Consider the following 24,984-nt stretch of genomic DNA (forward strand, 5'->3'; position numbering starts at 1 on the left):
CATTCCCCTCCCCCGCTACCACTTTTCTAGGATGGTCACATACCACTTGCCAGGTGCCAATGTACCACAGGTGGCACCTGTACCACTGGTTGAAAATCCCTGGTCTATATTAGCCAAGCAAGTTTTGTAACACCTTTTGAAATTTTATTATAAACTTTTGTGAGCTTCATTGATTACAGAGTAGCTTAACCGATAAAGGATTTAAATGCATGGTTGCTGAAATTGGTATGTCTAGTTTAATGAAGAGAAGGACTAAGGGTGACATGATGGCAGTCTTCTGATATCTCAGGGGTTGCCACAAAGAAGAGGGAGTCAAGCTATTCTCCAAAGCACCTGAACGTAGGACAAGAAGCACTGGATGGAAGCTAATCAAAGAGCAACCTAGGACTAAGGAGAAATGTCCTGACAGAACAATTATTCAGTGGAACAACCTACTTCCAGAAGTTGTGAATGGTCCAACACTGGAAGAGACTGGACAACCGTTTGTCTGAAATAGTATAGGGTTTCCTGCCTGAGCAGGGGGTTGGACCAGAAAACACCCAAGGTTCCTTCTAATTTTATTATTATTATTAATTTTAGTTGATTTAAAATCAGTAGTTTTTACTATAGGTGGAATTACTAAATCTCAGGCAAATTTCATATCTGCTTCCTTGGCAAAAAGGAATTTGACATTTTGGAGATGTTATTCATAAAAAGTATTTTTTAAAGTTTCAAAAATAGTTAAGGAGTAGTGTTTCAGAAATTATTTGAGAAGCATGCTGAAAACACTGCGTAGCCCTATTAAAATTAAAGCTATGAAGTGGAAAAGATACCCACTGTAAACCACAAGTATGTAAAAAATATAGGACAAGGAACCTGAATAGCATTCCAAACTGGGAGAAATTCCAGGATCAGCAGGTATGCATGGAAGAAGGTCTTACAGATGCATATTTATATTACCTGTGTTCAGGTCACAGCAGGTGGCAACACCAAACTGACCTTGGCTAATTTCAAAATACCTGAATAAAGTTGGATGGGAAAACACTAGGAAATCTTCAGGCTGGAGACATAAATTTGAGCTTATTTAATATGCCAAAAAAGGTGTTTTAAATGACATATGAGCAAGTTCTTGACTCCTAAATTAATCATTATTTTATGTAATAATGCCATAGAGAAGAAAGCTTTTCATAAATTTAATAGCAGTCAACTCCCATGGCCAGCACAGTCAGATATACTATGACATTTAGAAAGCAGTAGGATGGAGAAAGCATGCTAATAGTGGCCATTCTATCAAAGTACTGTTTTTCTTAAGTTTTTGTTGTTGTTGTATGGAGACTATGCTAAATGGAAATATATCTAATCAAAATGTAACTTTGGACAAATATGAAAGTATAATTGACTTATTTAATGTACTTATATATAAACAAAGTCTAAACCAAAGATTTTTGTTACTTCAGTTGTTAACTTGTTACACAATACATTTTAGCTAAATTAAAAAAAGAACATCCACTTTCCACAGCAGGCTAATTAAACAAGTCCCAAGGAATTTGTTTCATTTTTTAATTTATTACAAAACTTTAGATAGGATAGTGCATAACAACTTTATTTTGAGACACAACAATGTACAATTGATCCAATAGGATTATAAGTAATCTTTTTCAAAACACATCCAAGTCTTAAAAGTAATTCTCCAGCAAGTTCAACTATTCCTTCCTTTGCTACTCTTTCTGCCTCTATTTCTTGTAGGAGATGGACTTCTACTATGACTACGTGTCAGGCTCCTATCGCGATTCCGTCCTCTTTTCTTTTTACTGTGTGACCGTTGCCTTCCATGACTGCCTGATTTCTCAGAAACATGACTTTTCTTATGCTTATGAGATTTTTTTCTTTCAGATTCTCCATTTCTTTTATTGTATGAATAATTGGGACTTTGATTGTTCCTTCTTCTTGATCTGCTGTAATGTTCTTCATAGTACTCCAGTCTATTTCTCCTTTCAGAGTTTTTATTTGCCTCTTTAGCCCAGTCAGTGCAAATGTGCATATCTCTATTGGCTTCCCAGAACTCATTATTTGGATTTTTGAATACGTGAAGAAAGTTACAGTGCTTCCCTCTTGGACACTTTTGCCTTTCAAACAAACCTAAAAAAGGATTTATTTTAATAGTTATCAAATTTGAAATCAAGATTATGTTTCCATTCAGTACACTTTGTGATTTATTTGTGTCTGCAAAATATTACAGGTATCGAAAAAGGCTCTGTGCTTGGTTCATCTAGAAATCAACCAGTGAACGGAAATATTTAGGCAAAGGTGTTTTCAAAAATGTTAGCTTTTTCCAGAATATCCCATATATAACTGCATATGTCTGAGAGATATTTCCTTCAGTATATTCAATAATACAGCAGTAGCTAAACATTGCTGCATTTCGTCATACTGAGTTACCAGTCCTAGAGAAACTTGCCAATTTAGACCTAGAGAGCCCAAGTCAATTAAAGATTATGGCATGATCTCAGCAATCTGCTGGATGGAAAACTAAGTGCTATAGCAGCAGAAATGAAAATTGTATTTTATCACTTCCTACTCAATTCAGAAATATTGATTTTTAGGCATTCAGTGCAAAAAAACAACAACAAAAAAACAAAACCCCACCCCAAAGACAGAAACCAAGTGTTTCATTGACTCACCGCAAATAGCTGTTTTCCACCTTGTTACTGGACAAAATTCACACTGCAGCTGCCGCCCTGCATACCACCGACCGTTGAATAAAGTGAGAGCTTCCTGACATTCTTGTTCTCTTTAAAAATCAAATTGAGAACATATTGCTAGACTGTCATGAAACTAGTAGTATTAAAACGAGATACCGCGAAGCAAACAGAAAATACCTCGATATGCCTATCCTACAAATGTAGTCATCGACTTACACCTGCAGTAATGGTCATAACCTATGACAGTGACTGATTGTAAATCAAGGATTACCTGTGCAGGTAAAGCAAATGGGCACTGAATTATCTTAACCTTCTAATATTTAACTGGAAGGATCAGAATATGATTGAAATCCTTTGTGATAGGAAATCCTAAAAAAGAACAGTTCCTAGATTTGTGAAGTAGCTCCCATTCACATAACCCACTGCAGATCTTGTTTAAAACACGTCACTTATAGGAGATTAATGCTCAAATGGGGCCACTGACATGATTAATGCTTTGCTTTAAAGCTTTTTGTAAGATCTTTATTAAATTTAATCAAAGTCTATTTATTGTTAAACACTTACGACTGATATTGAACATACACATTTCCTCGAAGATGAGGTTCAAAGTTACAGCTCACCTATGTAAAAGATAAAATGTCATTCAAATTATACATCTGGAAAAATTAACCTCATAGCATTTCCCTTAATTTTGTAAATATGGTTTCTTTGTGTTTATATTTAAACTTTAATCTTACGCATATTGTATTGGGAATTAGATGTAGTCGGGGTTTAATTCTGAACAGGGGGCTACACAATAATACATGTTTACAAGATACACTATTTACAGCATGCAAAGCATTAATTTCATCATCCAATTCAAAGAGCTATAAGCTGGTTGTGTGCTTAGTTTTAGCATATGTTAGTAAGCCAACAGCTGTTTTCATAGATGGTAAACTGAAATTCAAAATCTTATCTAATTCACTATTAAAGTTAACATATTACTACATTCAACAAGTAATTGAACTCATTTTGGCATTCAGCTAAATCTTGACCTAAGCAACTGGGTCACTAACTCTTTTCTTGCTGGAATAGAGTCAGAATATAAATGTTCCTTATTCGTCCAAGTTACACAAACCTGACAATGACATTTGGGTTCAAAGAAGACATTAAGGAAATTAATATACCAAGGTTACAGAGAAGGGCAGAAAGAGAGACAAAGAAAATAAATGCTTCCTTATTTTCCACCTATAAACTGAACAGAGGATTATCATAAGATTTTTTTTTCACCCTTTGGCTTTGGGGCACCATTTCATGTCAGATTTTGTTCGGCAGGAAAAAGCACAAACTCATAGTCAACATATGAACTTATTTTGCCTCCCCACTTCTTTCACACAAGACTAAGGTCCTATGTTTTCCACAATTTTTCAGATTATAAATGCACAACTAAGGCATGCAGAAAATACCAAATTAAATATTTTTGTACCTTGAACTGTATAACCTTCCCCACATTTTTGAATTCAGGAAGCACGTCTTCATAGAAATCTAGGAACTGTTGATACATTTCCTCCTCACTGTATTCTAGACTTGCATCTGTGTCATAGTCATCTCTCTTACACTGTTCCATCCCAAAAGTAACAAACATTCCCCTGATAAGAAGGGTCTGACTAGAGCTTGGATAATGATGTTTCCGAGAACACCTAAAATTAATAAGAAAAAGGTACTGAACCTACTAAAAGTCTAATCATGTATGACATGTTTCACTAGAACATTAAGCCTAGTGAAATATGTTAGCAACATTTATTGCTTACTTTAAAGCCATTCTTGGAGCAACTGACATTTTCATTTTGGACTATTAAATATATATCTACGAGGTTCTACCCATTGATTTAAGTAACTCCAATTATTATTAGTCATCCTCAATTTTCTCCCTAATAATGCATAAATGCATAAAATGCATAAAAATGCATTCTTGTAGCATACACAGAAGCTTCAAACAAAATCTTTCACTTGTGATAGGAAATGGAGATAAAAGACATTACTTCATAAATTATTTTTCGCGTTTATCTGAAGTGTTGCCTTACATGCTGCCCATTTCCAAAGTCTTCAAGATGAGAGATTGGCCAGTCAAAAGATATAAAAAGAACATATGTCTCATTTCAAATGCGTTCATTTAAACATGATGATTTTCCTTTCAGGATATAGTATTTATTTTTGTCTATAAAAATATCCTGAACTACATTTCGATTCATGCACCTCACTATTAAAATTGTCAGTTAATAGTGTATGGGTCAATTCCTTTTACTTTACGCAATATCCTGGCTCTTGTCTTCAGCTAGAAAGGACAAAGAAGAGCAGACCTGCATAAGTTCCAGAACAAACAATAGGAATAATTTTCTGACACAATATTTCTGAGTAATACAAAGAAATGAAAGAAGAGAATATAGTTAATTGTATCTTTAAAATTGAATACATTTTCTCTCATTCTTAGATGAATCATTCAAATATGGTATCTGGCCCATATTTCCCTAAAATGTGGCTTGAAGCCGAGATCACCTGCCACACATATGGCAGAGGTCTAAAAAAATGTTGTCAACAGATTTTGCATGAGAATTTATTATCTTAAGGACTCAGCACTGAACCCTTTTCACTAAAGTATCCAAAGGCAAACAAAATTAGGAGTGTCAGATTATACCTTTAAAAGGGATTTATTAAATAATCCTCCCTGCAAAACAGGAAAATTAACTGTTCAGGGAGCATTTTTCATTAACTAAGACACTAAAAATCTGAATTTATTGTTACTGAATAACAAAATAAAATTCTTGAAACTAATCAACTGAAATTCAATCTGATTATACCTTCAGATAAGGAAACTGGATGAAAATTATTTCCAATTCTGCCAATAAATAAAAATGGTATTTGCAGAACTCTTTAAGAATGTGGTTTGATTTTAAACTTGTATGAGTTACCCCCGCTCATAGAATTTTTTTCAATGGTTAGCAAGCTAAAAATTGACTTCACGGATATGTATTTATCAATATAAATGTGTCACACAAAGAGAAAAAACAGTTATCATTGGATATTTACTAGTTATAATTAATTGGGAAGCATAAAGCTTTGGGGCTTTGAATAAAGTTTCAGATTTTAGCAGACGTTTTGAGCTCTGAAAGGACATGATCTTTATTTTCTCATATCTTGAATATATATTCCTGTTCCAACTGGGTCAATTCTTTCTCAACGTTTGAGGCCTTCACATGCAATGGGGATTTTTAAAAAAATGTTTACTAAATAATATAATTAAACCATGGCCCTGCACAGTAACAGTAACCTTGTACCCGACATTAATTTTATATACAAAATGAGTTCCTTCTTGAGCAGAACTACCCATTTAATGATGTGCATGACCCCCAAATCAGTCTCCCATGTGTCTCCAGAAGTTGAAAGCTAATCTGGAGATGAACACAAAAGGGAGGGGGGAGAAATGAGCCACTTTTCCAGGTGAAGAAGCTTGCTTATCAACTATTAAAACACTACAATAGCTGCCATTCTATGCATTAGGAGATGTACAATATTAAAAGTGTTACTGTAAGTTAAAACATTTTTTATAAATTAACAACAAAGCAAGAACAACATAACCAATATTCCTGGGCGAAAGGATGGAACACAATATGTCATAGGTTAATATGAATAAAAAGGAATTAATGTGTGCCTATATTAAAATAAAACTGGTGGGTATTCATCTCAAGAGGGAATGTCTTTGAGTAAGTAAATTTCACCCTTAGGATATAAGCCAAAATGTTTAAACTATTAATTAACATTGTAGAAAAAACCATTTCTAGTTATTTTAATTATTCAATTAGGATTGAATTACCTGTCCCCAAATCTGCAAGCTCCAGTTTTAATATAGAAAGGGCAATTAGCACGATCTTTCTCGGTGCCTATATTCTCTGGGGGCTCAGGATTGTGCCAAGTAGTTCCATTTTCCAGCTGTGTTTTTTCCCCAAAAAACGATACCAGTATAATAAAAACAAAATAAAGTTTAAAAATGCATTCTGATGAGTAAATTTAACTAATAAATCAGCTTTTCTATAAAAATGTCATTAACTTTATTAAGAAAGGGAAAATAAAATTTCACTAAATTAAATTTCATTACATTCAACACAGTTTTAAACAGCAATCATATCTAATGTTACAAACTATATTTCTTGTTAGATAAAAAGTTCTATGTCCCTGCTCTAAACATACCTGACTTTCAGCCTGATCCAACATCTTCTGCACAGCGTCCTACAAATGGTGCAAATACAGAACTAGTAAAAACTTTGAATCCTGACATCTGATTTGTTCAGTTAAGATCAAAATGCTCAGCTTTAAGTGTTGCTTTGCTTAGTTCAACTGAGAAAAGGCTTGCATATTATTCTAATGTATTCATGCATATACACACTCATACAACTTATATAAAGCATTTAAATGTTTTAAATAATTTCCTCCACATCACCATTCATCATGCTATCATTCATCAATAATGGTATTCCCTTTGCCAACAATTAACAGCCCAAAACATTAGAAAGTGTAGAAGATATTCTGATTTTTTTAGTTTTGCAAACTAGCAATATAATTCTGCAATAAGTTAAATATATTATGAATTCTTTGAATCAATCTTTTGAATTTGGATGAGACTGGTTCTCTAATACATATTATAGGGGACAAGTATCTTGTCATTGTAGCAGCAACTCTGCAAATTATGTACCAGAAAAACTGATTTATATGTAACTCAATGGTATCTACAAGATGAAATATGCACAACTGCACTTGCTGCACTGATTGCTGAGCAAATCATATTTTTAATACCTGTATAGCAAAGCTTAGAGTTGTAGAATAAAGTTAAATATTAGTATATCAAAAATTGTTGTGTATTTTAAAAATCCTAAGCACTAAGGGTAATTAAGAATTTATCAACGGCTTCTGATTTCTCATTATATATCAGAACTTCAGTTGTAACCAGTCATACTCAAAATCATTCAATTACATGATTCCTCAGTGATGATATTCACATTGAGTCCAATACTTGTTCACACTAATATCACGTTTATTTATTCCAGCTCAGTTTTTATAGAACAATAGTAGGTTTAACTTTTCAGGGTTTGTGGGCATATTTGGATTATATTGTGGGTATACAGGCAAATGGCCACTTGGATATGTTGCTCATTCACAAAAGAGCTGCCAGGGGAGACATAAGCTCCCTACCACACCTTCCAGCACTTTTTTACCTTTTGTGGCCACACTCTGAAACAGCACTAGGTGCAACCACTCATCACTTTCATTTTCTAAGAAATCTTATGAGACTCATTTAGGATCCAGGACATTTCTTGGAATTAAAATGAAATTGAAGGCAGATATGTACCTTTATAACATCACAATTTTCTCTTTTTAAAAAATTAAAATACTCTAATTAAAATAATTAAAATGTAAAAACTATATAAAACAAAAATTGTAAGAGACATCCAACAAAATTTCCATGGTGTATCCAGGTATCACACTGTGGCTCCTGATCCATAACTTTTCCTTTCTGTCTTCACCTCCTTTGAAGCCCTCAGCTTCCCTCTTAGTTCCCAAACACAGTAAAACCATACTTGGAAAGCATTTAGTCTATTATGCTGTTTATATAACCTGCTTCTAATTGGTGCACAAATATTTTCTTTTTGACTTAAGAAACAATGAATAAAATACCATCAGCATTTAAAAAGCAATACATAAAACCTTCCTAGCCCATTTTGCTAATTTAAATTAATGCTTTCTAGTCTGACAATTTTTTAAGAAGAATGCTGTACTTCAATTATTTCTATGACCCAAGCTCCTCTTTCTAAACATGTTTTAAATATCCGTATGACAAATCTCAAATTTTTGCCAAAGAAATGAGCAATAGACATATTCACTTTTTACTTTCAAAATTCTGTAAAGTATAACCTATAAAAAAACCTTTGTAATTTGCTTCTTCCCCCACTTAATAAGCTATAGAAAAAGATACGTCTTGATGAATAAGATGAGCTGCAACATCTTTAAGTGAAAAAAATAGTTAAGGAATCGCAGCAGCAGCATAATTCCATTTTTAAGAACTTGAAACAAGATTAATCTTTATTTGCTACACCTTTAAAATTTATGTAAGTGACATACAAGAATAATTTTCTTGCATTTACATCCTCTCAGCAAGAAGCCTACTTGCTTTTTTCAGACCTACTGTACCAAAAGCCACAGTTTTTTCATTTGCCATTATAGGAATAGAGCTGGTAGCTTGATCACAACCACTGACCAAGAAAAGTAGACTGCAAATTTGTGATTTTTCTTTCTGCCTCACAAAATTTATAATTGCCAGCTGTAGCAAGATGAAGCATATGTACAAAAAGGATACTATATATACGAGAGATAAAGTTGGTTGTTATTCTTTATATTCTTTCCAATTTAACACTGAATTACAGTGCAAGCCAGTCCCTTTACACTTAGAAGTATTAGTTTAATAGTTTACATAATGACTTAATTTAGAATTAGCAAGGCAGAGTCACAAATGTATTATGTTTTGAACTCAAAAGAAACAAGCCATTCAGGAAGTTCTGCCAAACCCCCCATTGTGTAAGGCTACAGTTTGGCTGAAACAAAGCTTAGGCTTTTGTTGGCCAAAACTAGCTAAAACAAATCCACAGGGAACTGGAGTGATTTTATGGAATGGTCAGTGCACACAGCCTCCTCTCTCCTCATTCAGTATATCCCACTAACATTACCCGTATCCAGTCCCTACTTACTATCAGCTGCCTACACAAAATATTCCACTGGTCCACCTGCCTTCCAATCATCCTTTCCTGCTTTCCCCTTCTTCTTTGGCTGCCATCACTGGTGTCTTATCTTCTCCCTTTGAAACATTACTACCCAGCAATCAGACTTTATCTTGGACAAAAGTTAGTCCTATGACTTATTCCAAATGAGATTTCTATGAATAAACTGATTGGCACTTTCCCACTCAAATCTCTGGTTAAAAACCTGGCACCTGGCTGACGTAACTTAGGACTCTTATGAGTACAGTGAGAGGATATGCATTGGATTTATCCTCCTAGAGCCGGAATCACCTCTCTTTCTCTCTTCACTTGTTGTTTTCGGTCTTCTTCCTCTTGTTCTTTCTGTTGTTGTTTCTTCCATTCTTCTTTTATTTTTTGCTAAAAAAAAGAGCAAACCCTTTATTCATCTAGAAAATGTGTACAAATATTGTTGCATTGTATTAAATTAATTATTGTTTCCTTAAATTTAATTAGGTATCTGCTTTTTGACCAATGAACCAATTCAAGTTTATTTGATTTTTTTTCCTCAAAAATTTCAGTGTTACTTTTCTCACATAGCTAGAGAAAAACAAAATAGCAAATCTAACGGCTGCAACAATGAAAACATGACAGTCCACCCAATGTCTTACAAACAGCAGAAAGGAAAACAAAATGAAAGAAAATCGATGACCTGTTTTAAGGGCTTAATTTTGAACTACTGAAGTAGCTGAGTCTTAGATTCCAGGTTCCTACAGTCTTCAGTAAACCTTACTCATTCTTGGATTTCTTGTGAGTAGACTTAAATACTTCACAGAAGTTGCTTAAATTAATTGCCCACTTATTCCATAGGCAAGGATGAGCCACAAAGCCAGCACAGAAGAAATCTAAATAGGTAAGATCATAAGAGGGAAAAGAGAAGAGAAGCCATAACCAAAAACATTTGGCAATTCTGGTGATAAAAACAGCCCTACACAGAAAAAAAGTATATCAAACATTCTTACATTTTGTTTTCCTTCCATTCTTTATAACAGAGTACCAGCCCCCTTCTTTTGGAAGGCTGGGTTGGTCTCCATTTATTCTTTATTTTTCTACCTGTCAGATATGCTGTCATGTTATTTTGTTTTCATTGCATGGAAATTCTCATAATTTTACAACATCCAGCGATTATGTTTGCTTTATTTAAAAAAGAAGATAAAAAGAAGCATTACTGAAAAGAAAGCAGGGCAACAACGTAACAAAATAATACATTTAATGAAGTTGGAAACATAAGTTTGGTGCCAAGTTTTTAATGTTTATGGTTTTAATAGGTATATGGGTTATACTGTTTTTTTTTAAATTGGTGTTGCTTTACTTACTGATTGGGAAACACCCAGAGTTTGATATAAGATGGGAGGCTATATAAATGTTTTAAATAAATAAAAATAAATACATTTAAGGGCTTCTCACAGAAATATAACTATAGTTTTATAAAACAGCTTTAAGAAAGACTGACCATATTTCACTGTAATCAACCATATTTAATGTCTATAGGCAACTTAAATCACAAATAATATGAAAACTGCGCCCTTTGTTATTCATTTAGCAGCTCTTCCAAATATAATACTGCATTCTCAATATTAGTTCCTGACAATTTTTTGAAATAAAGGAATTAATGATGTTTGAAGATGCAAAAGTTAACTCTAGGAGTCTATTTCACTGCTTCAAAAGGTTCACTATACCTCTTCTTCCTCCTGACGCTTTCTGGCTGCCTCTTCTCTTTCCTTCCTGATCTTGAAAGCTTCTTGAGCCTTTTCTTCTCTTAGCAACCACTCTTCATGAAGCCTTTGCCTTCCAATATAATCAAGTTAACAATGAATGAAATAGTTTGTCTCACTCTGAACAATTCTAGTCATTATTTCTTCTTTAAATGAACTGATCAAAATTAATACGTCAGCAATGAGGCTGCAGTCCTGTTTAGGAAGTAACTTCTACTACACCCTTGAGACTGTTCTGTACCAGCCTGCTACCGGCCCTGCAGAAAAGACAGGGACAACCCCTTTACAAACGGCAAGAGGCTGGAATTAAGCCTGCCAAATTTATTAACATAAAACAGAGCAAAACAAGACACCAACCATGAAACAGGAGCTATGAAACAGGAACTATTCAAGCGGTTGCCTTGAGCAAGCCAGCCCTCCCACGCATTCCCCTTTTATACAGTTCAGGGCGTGGCTTCTCTCTGCCTCCTTCCGAGGTGCCCCATTGCCTTCCTCCGTTTACTCCTGATTGACTGCCTCCTGCGTCGGGCGTCCTTGAACAGGGCCAGCTGTGGGTCATCTTCATCCATGCTGTCAGGCTCACACAGCTGGGTCTCTGTCGTGACCAGGTGGGAGGGGCCTGGCTGAGGGCTCTCATCAGCAAGCTCTCCAACCCCCTCAGCAAGCTCTTCAACACCCCCCTCCTCCTCTGAGTCGTCCGACCCAACTGCCGAACCCACAGGCTGACCCTGAATCACAACAGAGGCCTATCTCCAAGCAGATATGATTAAGACTAAGAAGGTGTATATAAGCTTTATATATACCTTTTATAAATAAAGTTTATCAATAAAGACAAGTTCAGCAACTTATTATATAATTTTAGAGAGTTGTTAAGGAATTTAATGTGCAGAGGTCTCCTTGTGCTACCAAAGAGTTGCACAGACAAGAAAGGGTACTGAGAGTAGTAAAAGTCACACAAGAATACACTGAGTTATAAAAACAAAAAGTAGTTTACTTTTGAGGTGGTGTAAGAACAAAAATGCACAGTCAAAAAATAAACAGTCCAGGTCATAAACAATAGCAACAGTCCAAAGAGTAATCCAAAAATACAAAGTCTTCTTACCGGTCCAGAGGTCAATACACAGTTCAGGTTACAACAGTAGTAAACCAACAGTAGAGCAAAAACAGTAATAGTAGAGATCAGTGAATTCAGAGAGAGAGAGAGAGAAGCTATGTTCCTAGCTTCCTCTTATGGCCATGAGAACACTTACACACCCATTGGCCAATTAACTTCTTAAAGACATAGCATTATGGTTAATATATTTTCAACCCAAAATTGTAGGCTAACACCATATGCCTAACATTCTCCCCTTTGGGTAGAATAATATATAACTCTTACAATCTTATGCACATTCTTTCACAATTAGCACTGTGTTTCACAGCACTTTGTACCTTCGTAAAATGGTCTGCAATATTTAAATCAGATGGGCAATACTCTAGCTGTATTAATTTATCCTTGATACATTGTCTCACATTTAAATAACGAAGATCAGTATATTTAGATCTTGTTCTTACTGCAGCATTATTAGCCATCTTTATCGCAGCTTGATTGTCCTCATATACAATGAATGGATCATTTACATTTAAACCCATATCTAACAATAATTGTTTGTACACTAGCAGTTCTGTACATAACACTGATAGACATGAAAATTCAGCCTCCATTGTAAACAAGCTTATGTGTTTTTGTCTAATGGACTTCCATCCAATCAAAGAATCACCCAACATTACAGCCAACCCTGAAGTAGATTTACGAGTGCTTGTATCAGAGGCAAAACTCGCATCTGCATATGCAGTAAGGATTAACTCACGATTTGGCTCTAGATATAACGAGTAGTGAATAGTTTGCTTCAAATACCTTAATACTCGTTTAGCTGATTGCCAGTGTCTAACAGTTGGATTATTGTTGTACCTAGCCAATTGGTTTACACAGTAAGAAATATCAGGTCTAGTCCAATTACTAAGATACATAAGGCTTCCTATCAAAGATTGGTACATAGTCTTATCAAATACAGGACTCTCAACATTAGTGTCCTTAAAATCCATAGCCATCGGAGTTTTTGCTGGTTTACACATTTCCATATTGTATCTCTTTAATAACTGAGATATTTTACTGGCTTGCGAAATCTTAAAACCCCTATTCGTTTTCACAATATCTAACCCCAAATAGTGGCTTATTCCCCCAAGATTTCTAATTGTGAATTTATTTTGCAATCTTCAGGATACATCCTGATCTCATCATAGTTAGAAGGTATTGAACTAACTTGACATATTATACTAGCTTCATAGCGATCAGGTGGACGTCTGATGCGCGTTGAACGCCAAGGAATTACAGGGCTTTGAATTTCTGACACCTCACCTTCCTCTGATTCATCTTTAATCTCCCCTATCTCCTCTTCATCTTTTATATTTACAGGAGATGTATTATCATTACTAGTTACGTTATCAGAGGAGTCCTCAAACACTAGAGGATCAGTATTAACAGTTACTTGCTCTAACCTATCCCAACCAACGTGCTCAAGGAATTTTGCACTCGCACTGTTATATACATTAGTTGTGCCTCGTTCCCAGAAACGATAGGATCTATGGTTAGCTTCATAACCTACGAAGTATAATTGCCTAGCCCTATGTTGGCCTTTACTCCTGAGTTGTGCAGGAATGTGGACCCAAGCTGGAGTGCCAAACGTGTGCAGGTAATCAAGGTTTGGTCTTCTACCATGCCATATAGTATATGGTATTTTACCAGTAGAAGTATTAACAACTAAATTTAGAACATGGTTTGCACATTTTGCTGCCTCCCCCCACAGTCTATCTGTTAAGCCAGAATCTCTTAACATGGTTCTCATCATGGCTTGTAATGTTTGCCCACGTCTCTCAACAAATGCATTATGTTGAGGCCTATAAGGGGCTGAACGTTTATGCTCAATGCCAGCTGATTGTAGCATATCAACAAAGCGCTTGTTTGTAAATTCAGTGCCATTATCAGTAATTATACACTGAACCTTTCTCTTTGTTTTTCTCTCCACGAATTTCAGCCAGTTTGCAAATTGTTGGAAAGTGTCTGCCTTTGACTTAAGCAGATAACAAAATCCATAACGAGAGTAGTGGTCCAATATACTTAAAATATAACATGACCCTCCTAAACTTGGTTTCATGGGTCCAATTAAATCAGCAAACACAACTTCCAAAGGTACAGTTGTTTTGAAGCCGTTTAACCTGTTTGCAGGAGTTGCCTTACTCTTTTCCTGATTACAGGCATTGCAATTCAAATACTTACTACATGGCTTCAGTTTAATTCCTTCTACTAACTTAACTGTTTTACGCAGTGAGTTAAAGTTTACATGCCCTAACCGCCTATGCAATAAATGTATACATTCATCATGTGGCTTCTTGTTCTCACATATTGAGTTAGCTTTAACTGTACTAATCTGGTTACTTGTGAGAATAAACCATCTTTGAAATTAGCAGTTACACAGGTTCCATTCCTCTCAATAGTGCATTGCTCCCCTCTGAATGTTACCACAAACCCAACTTTAACCAATTCCCTTACAGATAACAGGTTGAATCTTAGTTTAGGTATATATAACATAGGTAACTGTTCATCAATGCATGGACAATAGGAATTACCTTCACCAGAGGCCTTCATCTTCCAACCGTTGGCTAGTGAAACATATTGGTTGCTGTTTTTCATAGTAATAAACCTCTTTTTCACTTTAGTAATGCATTGTGAAGCCCCACTATCAACAACCCACAATTCATTGTTTCTGGATGTTGATTCACCAAAAACAGCCAAACCAATGCCCTTCTTAGTTTTCCCACTGCTATTTACATTCTGTTTTCTACCCTTCCCTTCTACCATTTGGCTATATGCCCTCTAGCCCCACAAGAATAACATTTCTTGATATTGTAAGCAGTGGAGAATGGCTGCTCCTCTTGTAGCTGTGTCTCTCTCAGCTGGTCTCTGTCACGCCTCCTTCTGGACTCTTCCAGCAGTCTCCCAGTAATGTTAGTCAAAGTCAGTTCCTCTCTGGTCAGGACTTCCAAAGAAGAAACATACTCATCATAACTCTCATCCAAAGATGACAGAATAATGTAGACCTGATGCAACTCTGAAAAAATCAGCTCCTTTTCATGAAGCTCTTGAAAAGTTGCCTTCATGTAATTTAAATGGGTCAGCATATCTCCATTCTTCTGCAGACGAGCCCTAAACAGCTTACGTGTAAGGTGTATATGTGCACCCACACTGTCTCGAAGATAAAGCCTTCGCAAAATGCCCCAACACCTAGCAGCAGACTCCTCACCACGAATATGGACAAGTTGCTGGTCATTCAGTGTTAGCCCAATAATGCAAAGAGCTTTCTCATTGCTTCTTTTAAAGTCGTCTAACTTCTTTGCATCCTCTTTGTCATCTGGATCCCAAGCAGTAGTATCTGGTGGGTTATTTACAACAGTCCATAGTCCTTCCTTGCGCAAAAGCAAGCAGCATTTTGTGGACCAGGAAACATAGTTTGTCCCATCCAACCGGGTTATCCAGGAGATGCCTGACAACAGTTCTTGTGCCATTTTACACCAAAAAGCTAACACAAACTCAGCTAGGAAACTGTGTGAACTAACTCTCAGTACAGGCCTGGGCCCATAACCAGTGTTAAGGAATTTAATGTGCAGAGGTCTCCTTGTGCTACCAAAGAGTTGCACAGACAAGAAAGGGTACTGAGAGTAGTAAAAGTCACACAAGAATACACTGAGTTATAAAAACAAAAAGTAGTTTACTTTTGAGGTGGTGTAAGAACAAAAATGCACAGTCAAAAAATAAACAGTCCAGGTCATAAACAATAGCAACAGTCCAAAGAGTAATCCAAAAATACAAAGTCTTCTTACCGGTCCAGAGGTCAATACACAGTTCAGGTTACAACAGTAGTAAACCAACAGTAGAGCAAAAACAGTAATAGTAGAGATCAGTGAATTCAGAGAGAGAGAGAGAAGCTACGTTCCTAGCTTCCTCTTATGGCCATGAGAACACTTACACACCCATTGGCCAATTAACTTCTTAAAGACATAGCATTATGGTTAATATATTTTCAACCCAACATTGTAGGCTAACACCATATGCCTAACAAGAGTAATCAATTAAAGATAGAGAAAAAAGAGAATGTTTTACATGTATTAAATTGTTTACACACTTTGCTATTTATAGTGCATTAGAAAGTATTCAGACCCCCTTCACTTTTGTCAATGTTGTTATTCTGCAGCCTGATTCTACAGTTGTTGAAATTCATATTTTTCTCATTAATCTACACTCAGTACCCCATAATGACAAAGTGAAAACAGAATTTTAGAAATGTCTGTAAATTTATTAAAAAGAAAAAAACTTAAATATCACATTGGCATAAGTATTCAGACCCTTTGCAACAGCATTTGGAATTTAGTTAGATGCCTCCCATTTCTCTCGATTGTTGCTAACATTGTTGTTGATGTTTCTACATCTTGATTGGAGTTGACCTGTAGTAAATTAGAATAGAACAGAGCTGGAAGGGACCTTAGAGGTCTTCTAGTCCAGCTCCCTGCTAGAGCAGGAGAACCTAAACCATTTCAGACAAGTGACTAATTTATTGGACCTGATTTGGAAAGGCATACATTATAGCAATGGTGGTGAACCTATGGCACAAGTGCCAGAGGCAGCACTCAGAGCTCTCTCTGTGGGCACCCGTGCCATGCCCCGGAGGTGGCAACTGTCCCTCTTCAACTAGCCGCCTGCTAATTCACCAAGGTCCCACGTGGCTGAATGCATCCCAGCACGGCTGGTTTCCCTCCCACCCATCCTGTCCCTCCTGGCCTCGCATGCTCTCCTTTTCCCAGGCACAACCCACTGCATCACCTCCTCAGCTGTTGGCCGACCATCCATCTCAGAGGCTTCTTTGAACTGTTAGCGATGGGCTGCAGAGCCCCAGAATGCACCTGTTGAGGGGCCGACCGGCTGTGGCTACTAACAGACAACATTGGCCCCCATGCGCTTGCTGGCCTCTGTGTGCGGGGGCCAATGGTGTCAGGCAGCTGCTGCCGCAGCCCTTGCCTTGCCCAATGGCAATGGCACCCCCACCCTGCCTCACCTCACCCCACAGGATGAGTCTCCTGCCTACTGCCCCACCTGCCAGAGACCTCCTGGAGCTCCCTCAACTCTGCCCACTGCCCACAGGTGTCCCTCCCCACGAGCACTGAGGTGACCACACCCACCTTGGCCACACCCAATCTTCCATGACCACCACAGCCACACCCACCCAGTGAGCCACGCCCACCTGGCACCCAGCGATAAATAAGTGGGTTTTGGGTTGCAGTTTGGGCACTCGGTGTTTAAAAGATTCGCCACCACTGCTCTATAGGATGCCTCACAGCAGACAATGCATACTGTAGCAGAGCAAAACACATGAAATCAAAGGAACTGCCTGCAGAGCTCAGAGAAAGGATTATTACAAGGTACAGTGGCCTCCATAATTCTCAAATGGAAGAGGTTTGGCACAACCAGGACTATTCCAAGAGCTGGTTGCCATGTCAAACTGAGCAATTGGGGAAGAAGGGCCTTAGTAAGAGAGGTGACCAAGAACCCAATGGTCACTCTGACTGAGCTCCAGAGATCGTGTGTGGAGATGGGACAGAGTTCCAGAAGGACAATCATCACTGCAGCCCTCCACTGATCTGGCTTTATGACAGAGTGGCTAGATGGAAGCCTCTCCTCACTGCAAAACACATGAAAGCCTGTTTGGAGTTGCAAAAAAGCGTTTGAAGGATTCTCAAGACTGTGAGGAACAAGATTCTCTGTTCTGATGAAACCAAGATTGAACTGTTTGGCCTCAAATCTAAATGTTATGTCTGGAGGAAACCAGGCACCGCTCATCACCTGCCCAATATGATCCCAACAGTGAAGCATGGTGGTGGCAGCATCATGCTGTGGGAGTGTTCTTCAGCAGCAGGAACTGGGAGACTGGTCAGGGTTGAGGGAAAACTGAATGGAGCAAAGTACAAGGATATGCTCAATGAAAACCTGTTCCACAGTGCTGGGCCGAAGGTTCACTTTCCAACATAACAATGATCCTAAGCACACAGCCAGTGGCTTAGGGACAATTCTGTGAATGTCCTAGAGTGGCCCAGCCAGAGCCCTAACTTGAACCCTATTGAACATCTCTGAAGGGACCTGAAAATGGCTGTCCACTGACGGTCGCCATCCAACCTGTCAGAACCCATTTCCTTGTTAGGGGGAGGGTGGTTCTGTCCCTTTTCAGCTTCTTTCTGTGGGTTGTGTCATTCTCCTGAGGGGGAGGGGGGAGGCCCTATGGAATGCATTATTTCTCCTTTGCTTAGCTACAATGTATCTTCTCTGCCTTTTCTATATGCTTGCTCTTTGAACTGTTTCCCCGAGGTCAACCTGTGAAGATCCAATAACGTCTTCACGGGCATGGGTACAGACTCCATTATCACCTCCGTTCCCACAGTGGACTTAACACCTGATTGGCTCGTTTGAACTGACCGGATGAACTATTGGGGTGGGGTTTGTTTGATGCTACTTTAACCTATTAATCTGAGTGGGAAACCCTCAGATCCTGCCTTTTATGCCTGCTGTCAGCTTCTCCTAATAAAAGTTCTTTTGGAATGAAAGTGTTCCAAGAGTCCTGCTTTCTTGGGATGAGGTTTTGAAGCGGGTCCTTACATTCAGCTTGAGAGGATTTGCAGCAAAGAATGACAGAAAATCCCCCAATCCAGGTGTGCAAAGCTTGTCGCATCACACCCAAAAAGACTCTAGGTTGTAATTGTGGCTAAAGGAGCTTCAACGAAGTACTAAGTGAAGGGTCTGAATACTTAAGCCAATATGATAATTAAGTTTTTTTTCTTTTTAATAAATTTAGAGACATTTCTAAAATTGTTTTTTGTTATTATAGGATACTGAGTGTTGATTAATGAGGAAAAAAACAACTGTAAAATCAAGCTGCAGAATAACAAAAAGTGACAAAAGTGAAGCGGGTCTGAATACTTTCTGAATGCACTGTATATACTTGTCTTCCAAGTTATATATACCTAGATAGAAGGTTAATGGCTTTAAGTAAGCATGCAGAAATTTGAGCTGCCTGGTTATAGGTTAAATCTGTTTATTCACCTTTCATCTTCAAGTTCTTGCTCTTCTTCATTTGGTTCGTCTTCATAAATTGGTTCATCTTTATTTGCATTTTCTATAAAGAAAAAGAATAAAGAATAAATAAATAAATAAAAAGAATTGTTCATCTTTGGTTAGAAGGCAGATTAGTGCATTCCACATTATTTAAATAAGTATTGGTGCACTTCAGTTATAGGAAGTCAATTCTGTTTCTTATACCTATAATATTTATGACAATACAACTAATTACCAGGAAAGGTGGTAGGTTCTCCTATGTCCCCTCTAGAAAAAGATGGACATGGGCACCCTGCATTATAAGGCTTTAAATTAATTTACAGCACATTAATTTACAGCAAATTGTGCTCTATAGGGGATTAGAACAGCCAGATGGTTACTTGGGGATGCCAACTACATTAGAATCACATTGATCTTAAGAGTGCTATTTTGGTTTTCAATAAACTTATGGATCCAGTTCAAAGTGCTGGCTAGAACCTATAAAGCTCTGAATGGCATACTGCTGGGTTACGTCGGGCACTGTTTTACCAAGCATGCCTGCTTCTTCCAAATATCTACAGTGGATCTAGTATACCCATTCCCAAGAAAAAGTAAGAGATGTATCAGCCAAGTTCTCTCTATAATAGTCCCTTGACTGTAATAAACTGACATGAAAGGTATACACGGCTCCTATCCTCCTCCTACTTCAGAAGGCCCTGAAAATAGCCTGTTCAATGAGTCTTTGACTATCACAAGTACCTATGAGGAACCATTTAATAATTGTATTGTTTTAGTTTGGATTAAAGGTTCTAGGATGCTTTTGTCTAAGCATCTAGGACTGCCCAGGGTCTAAGAAATACTGTTAAATAAAATATAAACAAATAAGCCCTTATATAGGGGATTGGTTCGAATGGCCTGAATAATTCAATTAATTGTATGTTTCTGTAATCATTGATGCAACTAGACTCCCAAACCTCACTGGAGGGACAGGCACTATAGTAACCTAAATAATACAATCACTTTATCAAAATGAAAGCAATCTAGATTCAGATTTAATTTTATATCAAAACAACAGGATCTAATAATGTTAGTAAAGGGAATATTGCTCTTTTATGACATACCTTTCCCAAAAAATATTCTAAAGCTATTCCAAACATTCCTCTTCCCCAAGAAATACTTGGTTTTCTCAAGTCTGATTATATTTCAATTTTGTCCATGTCCAGATTGTACATAAGAACTCAAACACAATAATTAATATCTATTTTACTTTTTAATCAAAAAAATCAGCAGCAGTTTACTATTACTGCCTATATAGCCTATCTTTTGTAATCTCAAAGTTATTTGATACACACAGACGTATAGTCTACATACTCCTGTAAAAAAACCATATTCACCATTTTGAACATATACATATATATTCAAAACAGTGGAAATTGACAACTCCCTCTGATCATTAGAATACAACTCATAGTTGGCAAAAAATCTGTATTTCTTTATTTATATCAGAATATATTTTCTTTTACCTGAATCTCTCAGTCTTGCTAGAGCTTGTCTCCTTTTCTTCCGCTTCTCTTTCTTCAAAAGTGCTCTGTACCTTTTGTGGCTGAAGATTAAACAGTTTTTCTTTTATTTTGAAAACTGATGAAATACTAAAATTCTCAGATTCTAAATATATAGTATTTTAAATAGATCATGTTATAATTCTGTTTTTCTTACTAGGAATTAATTGAACTCAGTGGAATTTCTGTGGAATCTGATTAATATTTCAGAAATAAAACTTACTTTTTTAGAATTTACTTCTGGTAAACGTATTCCATTTTTAATTACTAAAGTTATCAAATATTAAAACACCCAAGAAAAATAAAATAATGTAGAGATAGATTTTAGCCTAAAATGTGTTTTGTTTTGGGTCCTTTTGCTAGTTTACAAAGTTAGGGGCCAGCTTCTGCAGTATTGTTTTTTCCAGATTCTTCTGTGAAGAGAAAAATATAGTCTGCATATATCTGGGTTTTTTTACTCAGCTGCCAGCACTTGAATTCTGAATTTGGACATAAGTTCAAAGTAAGTGATATGTAGATGTAATTTTTTCCTCTAAGCCAGGGGTGTCAAACTCGCAATGTCAAGTGAGGTGTCGTGATGTATCGTGACTTTTTTTCCATTGCCAGCAATGGGGTGGGCGCAGTTTCGGCATGACGCATCCGGCCCGCAGGCCAGCAGTTTGACACCCTTGCTCTAAGCTGTTTCAAACCAGACCTGAAGTCTCAATTAGAATATATATTAGAAAGAAGTGAGAGGCTTAAAACTACAGATAGTCCTTGATTTACAACAGTTCACTTAGTGACCATTCAAAGTTACAACAGCACTGAAAAAAATGACGACCCTTTTTCGCATTTATAACCACTGCAGCATCCCAATGGTCACGTGATCAAAATTCAAATGCTTGACTGACTCATATTTATGACTGTTGAAGTGTCCTGGAGTCATGTGATCCCCCTCTGCAACCCCCTGACAAGTAAGTCAATGGGGAAACCAGATTAATAATTGTATTACTAATTTAAAAACTACAGTGATTCACTTAACAAATGTGGCAAGAAAGGTCGTAAAATGGGACAAAACTCATTTAACAAATGTCTCACTTAGCAACAGAAATGTTGGGTTCAGTTGTGGTCATAAGTCAAGGACTACCTGTAATAGCAATGCAAAATTGACATTTATGGTGCCTATTTAGATAAGACTGAACAGAGGGTGAAGTAGAAACATAAGAAATTTAGCCTTGCTACTAGGATTTTCATTCAGATCAAACCCTTCCCATTCATCCCCATTGTAAATGTGCATTCCAAAAAAGGGTCCCAAAGAAACAAATGAATTCCCAATTTTCCAGCAAAACCACAGATACAGATGCCCAATTAAAAACTATACTGAAGAAACATGATGTAGTTCTATACTGTTTGGCAAAAAATGTTTAATTAAATCTAGAAGTCACATCTGAAAAGGACAGAGAGGCAATACTTATATTCACACATATACCTTCAACGTAAACACTACTATGGCTTAGAATTATTACCTGGCTAGCTCACACAACTCACTAAATTAATGGTTGTTTTGCCAAAGAGTGTCATCCAGACACAATGATGTGGAAAAAGTGATTATGTGCATATGGCAATGTCATAATGCAATCCTGGTCCTTTAATAACTTGGCTCCAAATATTTAACACAATTGTGCAAATTCAGATGATTTTATTGTTCAGGTTTTTTCAATTCCCCTCCCCACCTGACCCCCACCATCAAATAGCAGTAAATTACTACAGTCCAGCCACAGTATTCTTGTAGTAAGAAATTTTTCAAAGAAATACCTCCTCTCCAACATAATTGAGCACCTAAACTAGTGCTTTTTTTTACTCTCGTAAATTTGAATTTGGGGAAGGGGGGGTTGTGGCAACTGTTAATGTCTGACTAGTATCCCACTGTAATCATTTTGGGAACTGAGATGCATTGAGAATTGAGATGCATTGTTTTACAAAAGTACTTATATTGTCCCAATTTTTAAAATCTGCTAATGTAAACACAGAAGGCTTACTATTAATTTTTAGTCTATTATTCTCCATCCCTAACTGATGACATAATGCATTTATATCCCACATACGCCCCTCCTTTCCTTTATTAACCACATTAGCCTGTTTGCAGCTTTCCCCATGCAGGCTGACATTTAAAGTTCACGTTACCTAAGCCATATTTATATCCTCTGCGAGAGCCACTTGCTGCATCTCTCATGAAATCTTTGGCATTACAGTTTGCTAGCTGTCTCCTGCAAAATAAGTCCTCTTTATTCTTACTCCGTTAACCGCCACGAATTCAGGATTACCAGCTCCTTAATTTCTCATTGACAGAGAAGATTACTTCGATCACCCAAGCGCCAAGTGACAACAGGGAGCTCAGGATAACAAACGGCACTACCATGACATCATTGCCAAAGCGAGACAAGACAACTCTGAAACCTAGCAACTGAACCAAAACACATAACTAACCCATTCTTACCTCAATTTCACCATCCCCTCAACTGGCGGCGGCGACAAGAACGTCGCCATATTACAGTCTCCAGGATCATCACGTGACGAGAGACAGTCGGACGTGACGCAATTTCTCTTCCGTAAAGGTGTTCCTTATGATCCTAGCTAGCAGAGTCCAGAACGAAGCCTGGTGAATGGAGGGCTCGAGGAAGGGACTGGACGATAGAGATAGAAATGCTAGACTGGAGGTATCAGGATCCTTACGGACACTTTCGGTCTAAGTTTAAAATGAAAGTAAGAAGTTTTCATATTTCAGAGCTCAATTTAACAATATAGGTAGTCCTCGACTTACAACACTTCATTTAGTGACCATTCAAAGTTACAACAGCACTGAAAAAAGTGGCTGGCTTCCAGAAAAAGAAAGGTATTTGTAATCTCTACAAAGAAGGAAGGAATAAAGAAGCACATTAAAGGAAAAAAAACCTGTTTGGATGGCATTACATTATTAATGTACATTTCATATCTTGTACATTGAAATGTAATGGTGGATCAGAAGAATTGTGACATGTGAAAGGCTTTGCTTTCAGATTCCATCCAAGGCAGGCCACCTCCATTGCAGATTCGAGAGAGGGCAAGGTATTTACAGGTAGTCCTCCAACGACCACAATTGAGCCTAGAATTTATGTTCCTAAGTGAGAAATGTGTTGCGTTTTGTCCCATTTAACAACTTTTCTTGCCGCATTTGTTAAATGAATCACTGAAGTTGTTAAATTAGTAAGCATGGTTAAGTGAATCTGGCTTCTCCATTTTGCGTCAGTTCACAAAAGATGGTCACATGACTCCAGGACACTGAAACTGTCATAAATATGAACCAGTTGTCAAGCATCCAAATGTAAATCATGTGACCATAGGGATGCTGCAACTGTCATAAAGTCCAAAAAATTGATTCAGCAAATCAGAGCCAGACATGACATATGGACTTTTGCAAAAAATTTACTGAAGCATTCCAGCAAACGGGTCCCAACCACTAAGGGGGCTGAGACCCTGAACAATAATAGTAAAGCATAGCTTTTTTACAGTAGTTTTCAAAAATGGGGAAGTAAAATTTCACAGAACTGTCACCTTTTTTGGAGTTCTACCTTGCTTTTAGCATACAAGTCTGTTTGTGGAATTGCCTATACCCGAGTATATCTGTCATTTTCCCCATAGAATTATCTTGCACAAAGATTCTACATGTCCATTGTTCCTACTTGCAGTTATATTGCTTCTTGTTATTAAACTTTGTAACTTAATTCCCAGCAGTGTTGTTACATTTCCTTCATTTTGAACTGACACATAATACAGTTGCATTTCTCTAAGTATTTATTCTTTCCTAGGATGGGGGTGTATTGATTCTCAGCCAGTCTAGTCTGGAGAAAAGAAGGACTAGGGGGGACATGATAGCAGTATTCCAGTATTTGAAAGGCTGCCACAAGGAGGAGGGGGTGAAGTTATTTTCCAAAGCACCAGAAGGCAAGACAAGAAATAACAGATGGAAACTAATCAAAGAGAGAAGCAACCTGGAATTAAGGAGAAACTTCCTAACAG

At 37.1% G+C, this 24,984-nt stretch overlaps 1 protein-coding gene across 1 annotated transcript; it reads right to left on the minus strand.

The window, feature by feature from the left end:
* Positions 1 to 1,525: 1,525 nt before the first annotated feature.
* On the minus strand, positions 1,526 to 23,544 carry ZRSR2 (zinc finger CCCH-type, RNA binding motif and serine/arginine rich 2). Its single transcript, XM_083361859.1, has 11 exons — positions 23,426 to 23,544; positions 20,914 to 20,993; positions 19,400 to 19,472; positions 11,182 to 11,290; positions 9,776 to 9,862; positions 6,906 to 6,944; positions 6,532 to 6,647; positions 4,147 to 4,360; positions 3,246 to 3,301; positions 2,661 to 2,770; positions 1,526 to 2,118 (listed from the first exon to the last, which is right to left on the minus strand). The coding sequence occupies exons 1-11, from the start codon at positions 23,473 to 23,475 to the stop codon at positions 1,679 to 1,681; spliced, it is 1,374 nt and encodes a 457-aa protein (XP_083217985.1). The 5' UTR covers positions 23,476 to 23,544; the 3' UTR covers positions 1,526 to 1,678.
* Positions 23,545 to 24,984: the final 1,440 nt, after the last annotated feature.

This window comes from Vipera ursinii, assembly GCF_947247035.1.
Source record: "Vipera ursinii genome assembly, chromosome: 4".
NCBI lineage: Eukaryota > Metazoa > Chordata > Lepidosauria > Squamata > Viperidae > Vipera > Vipera ursinii.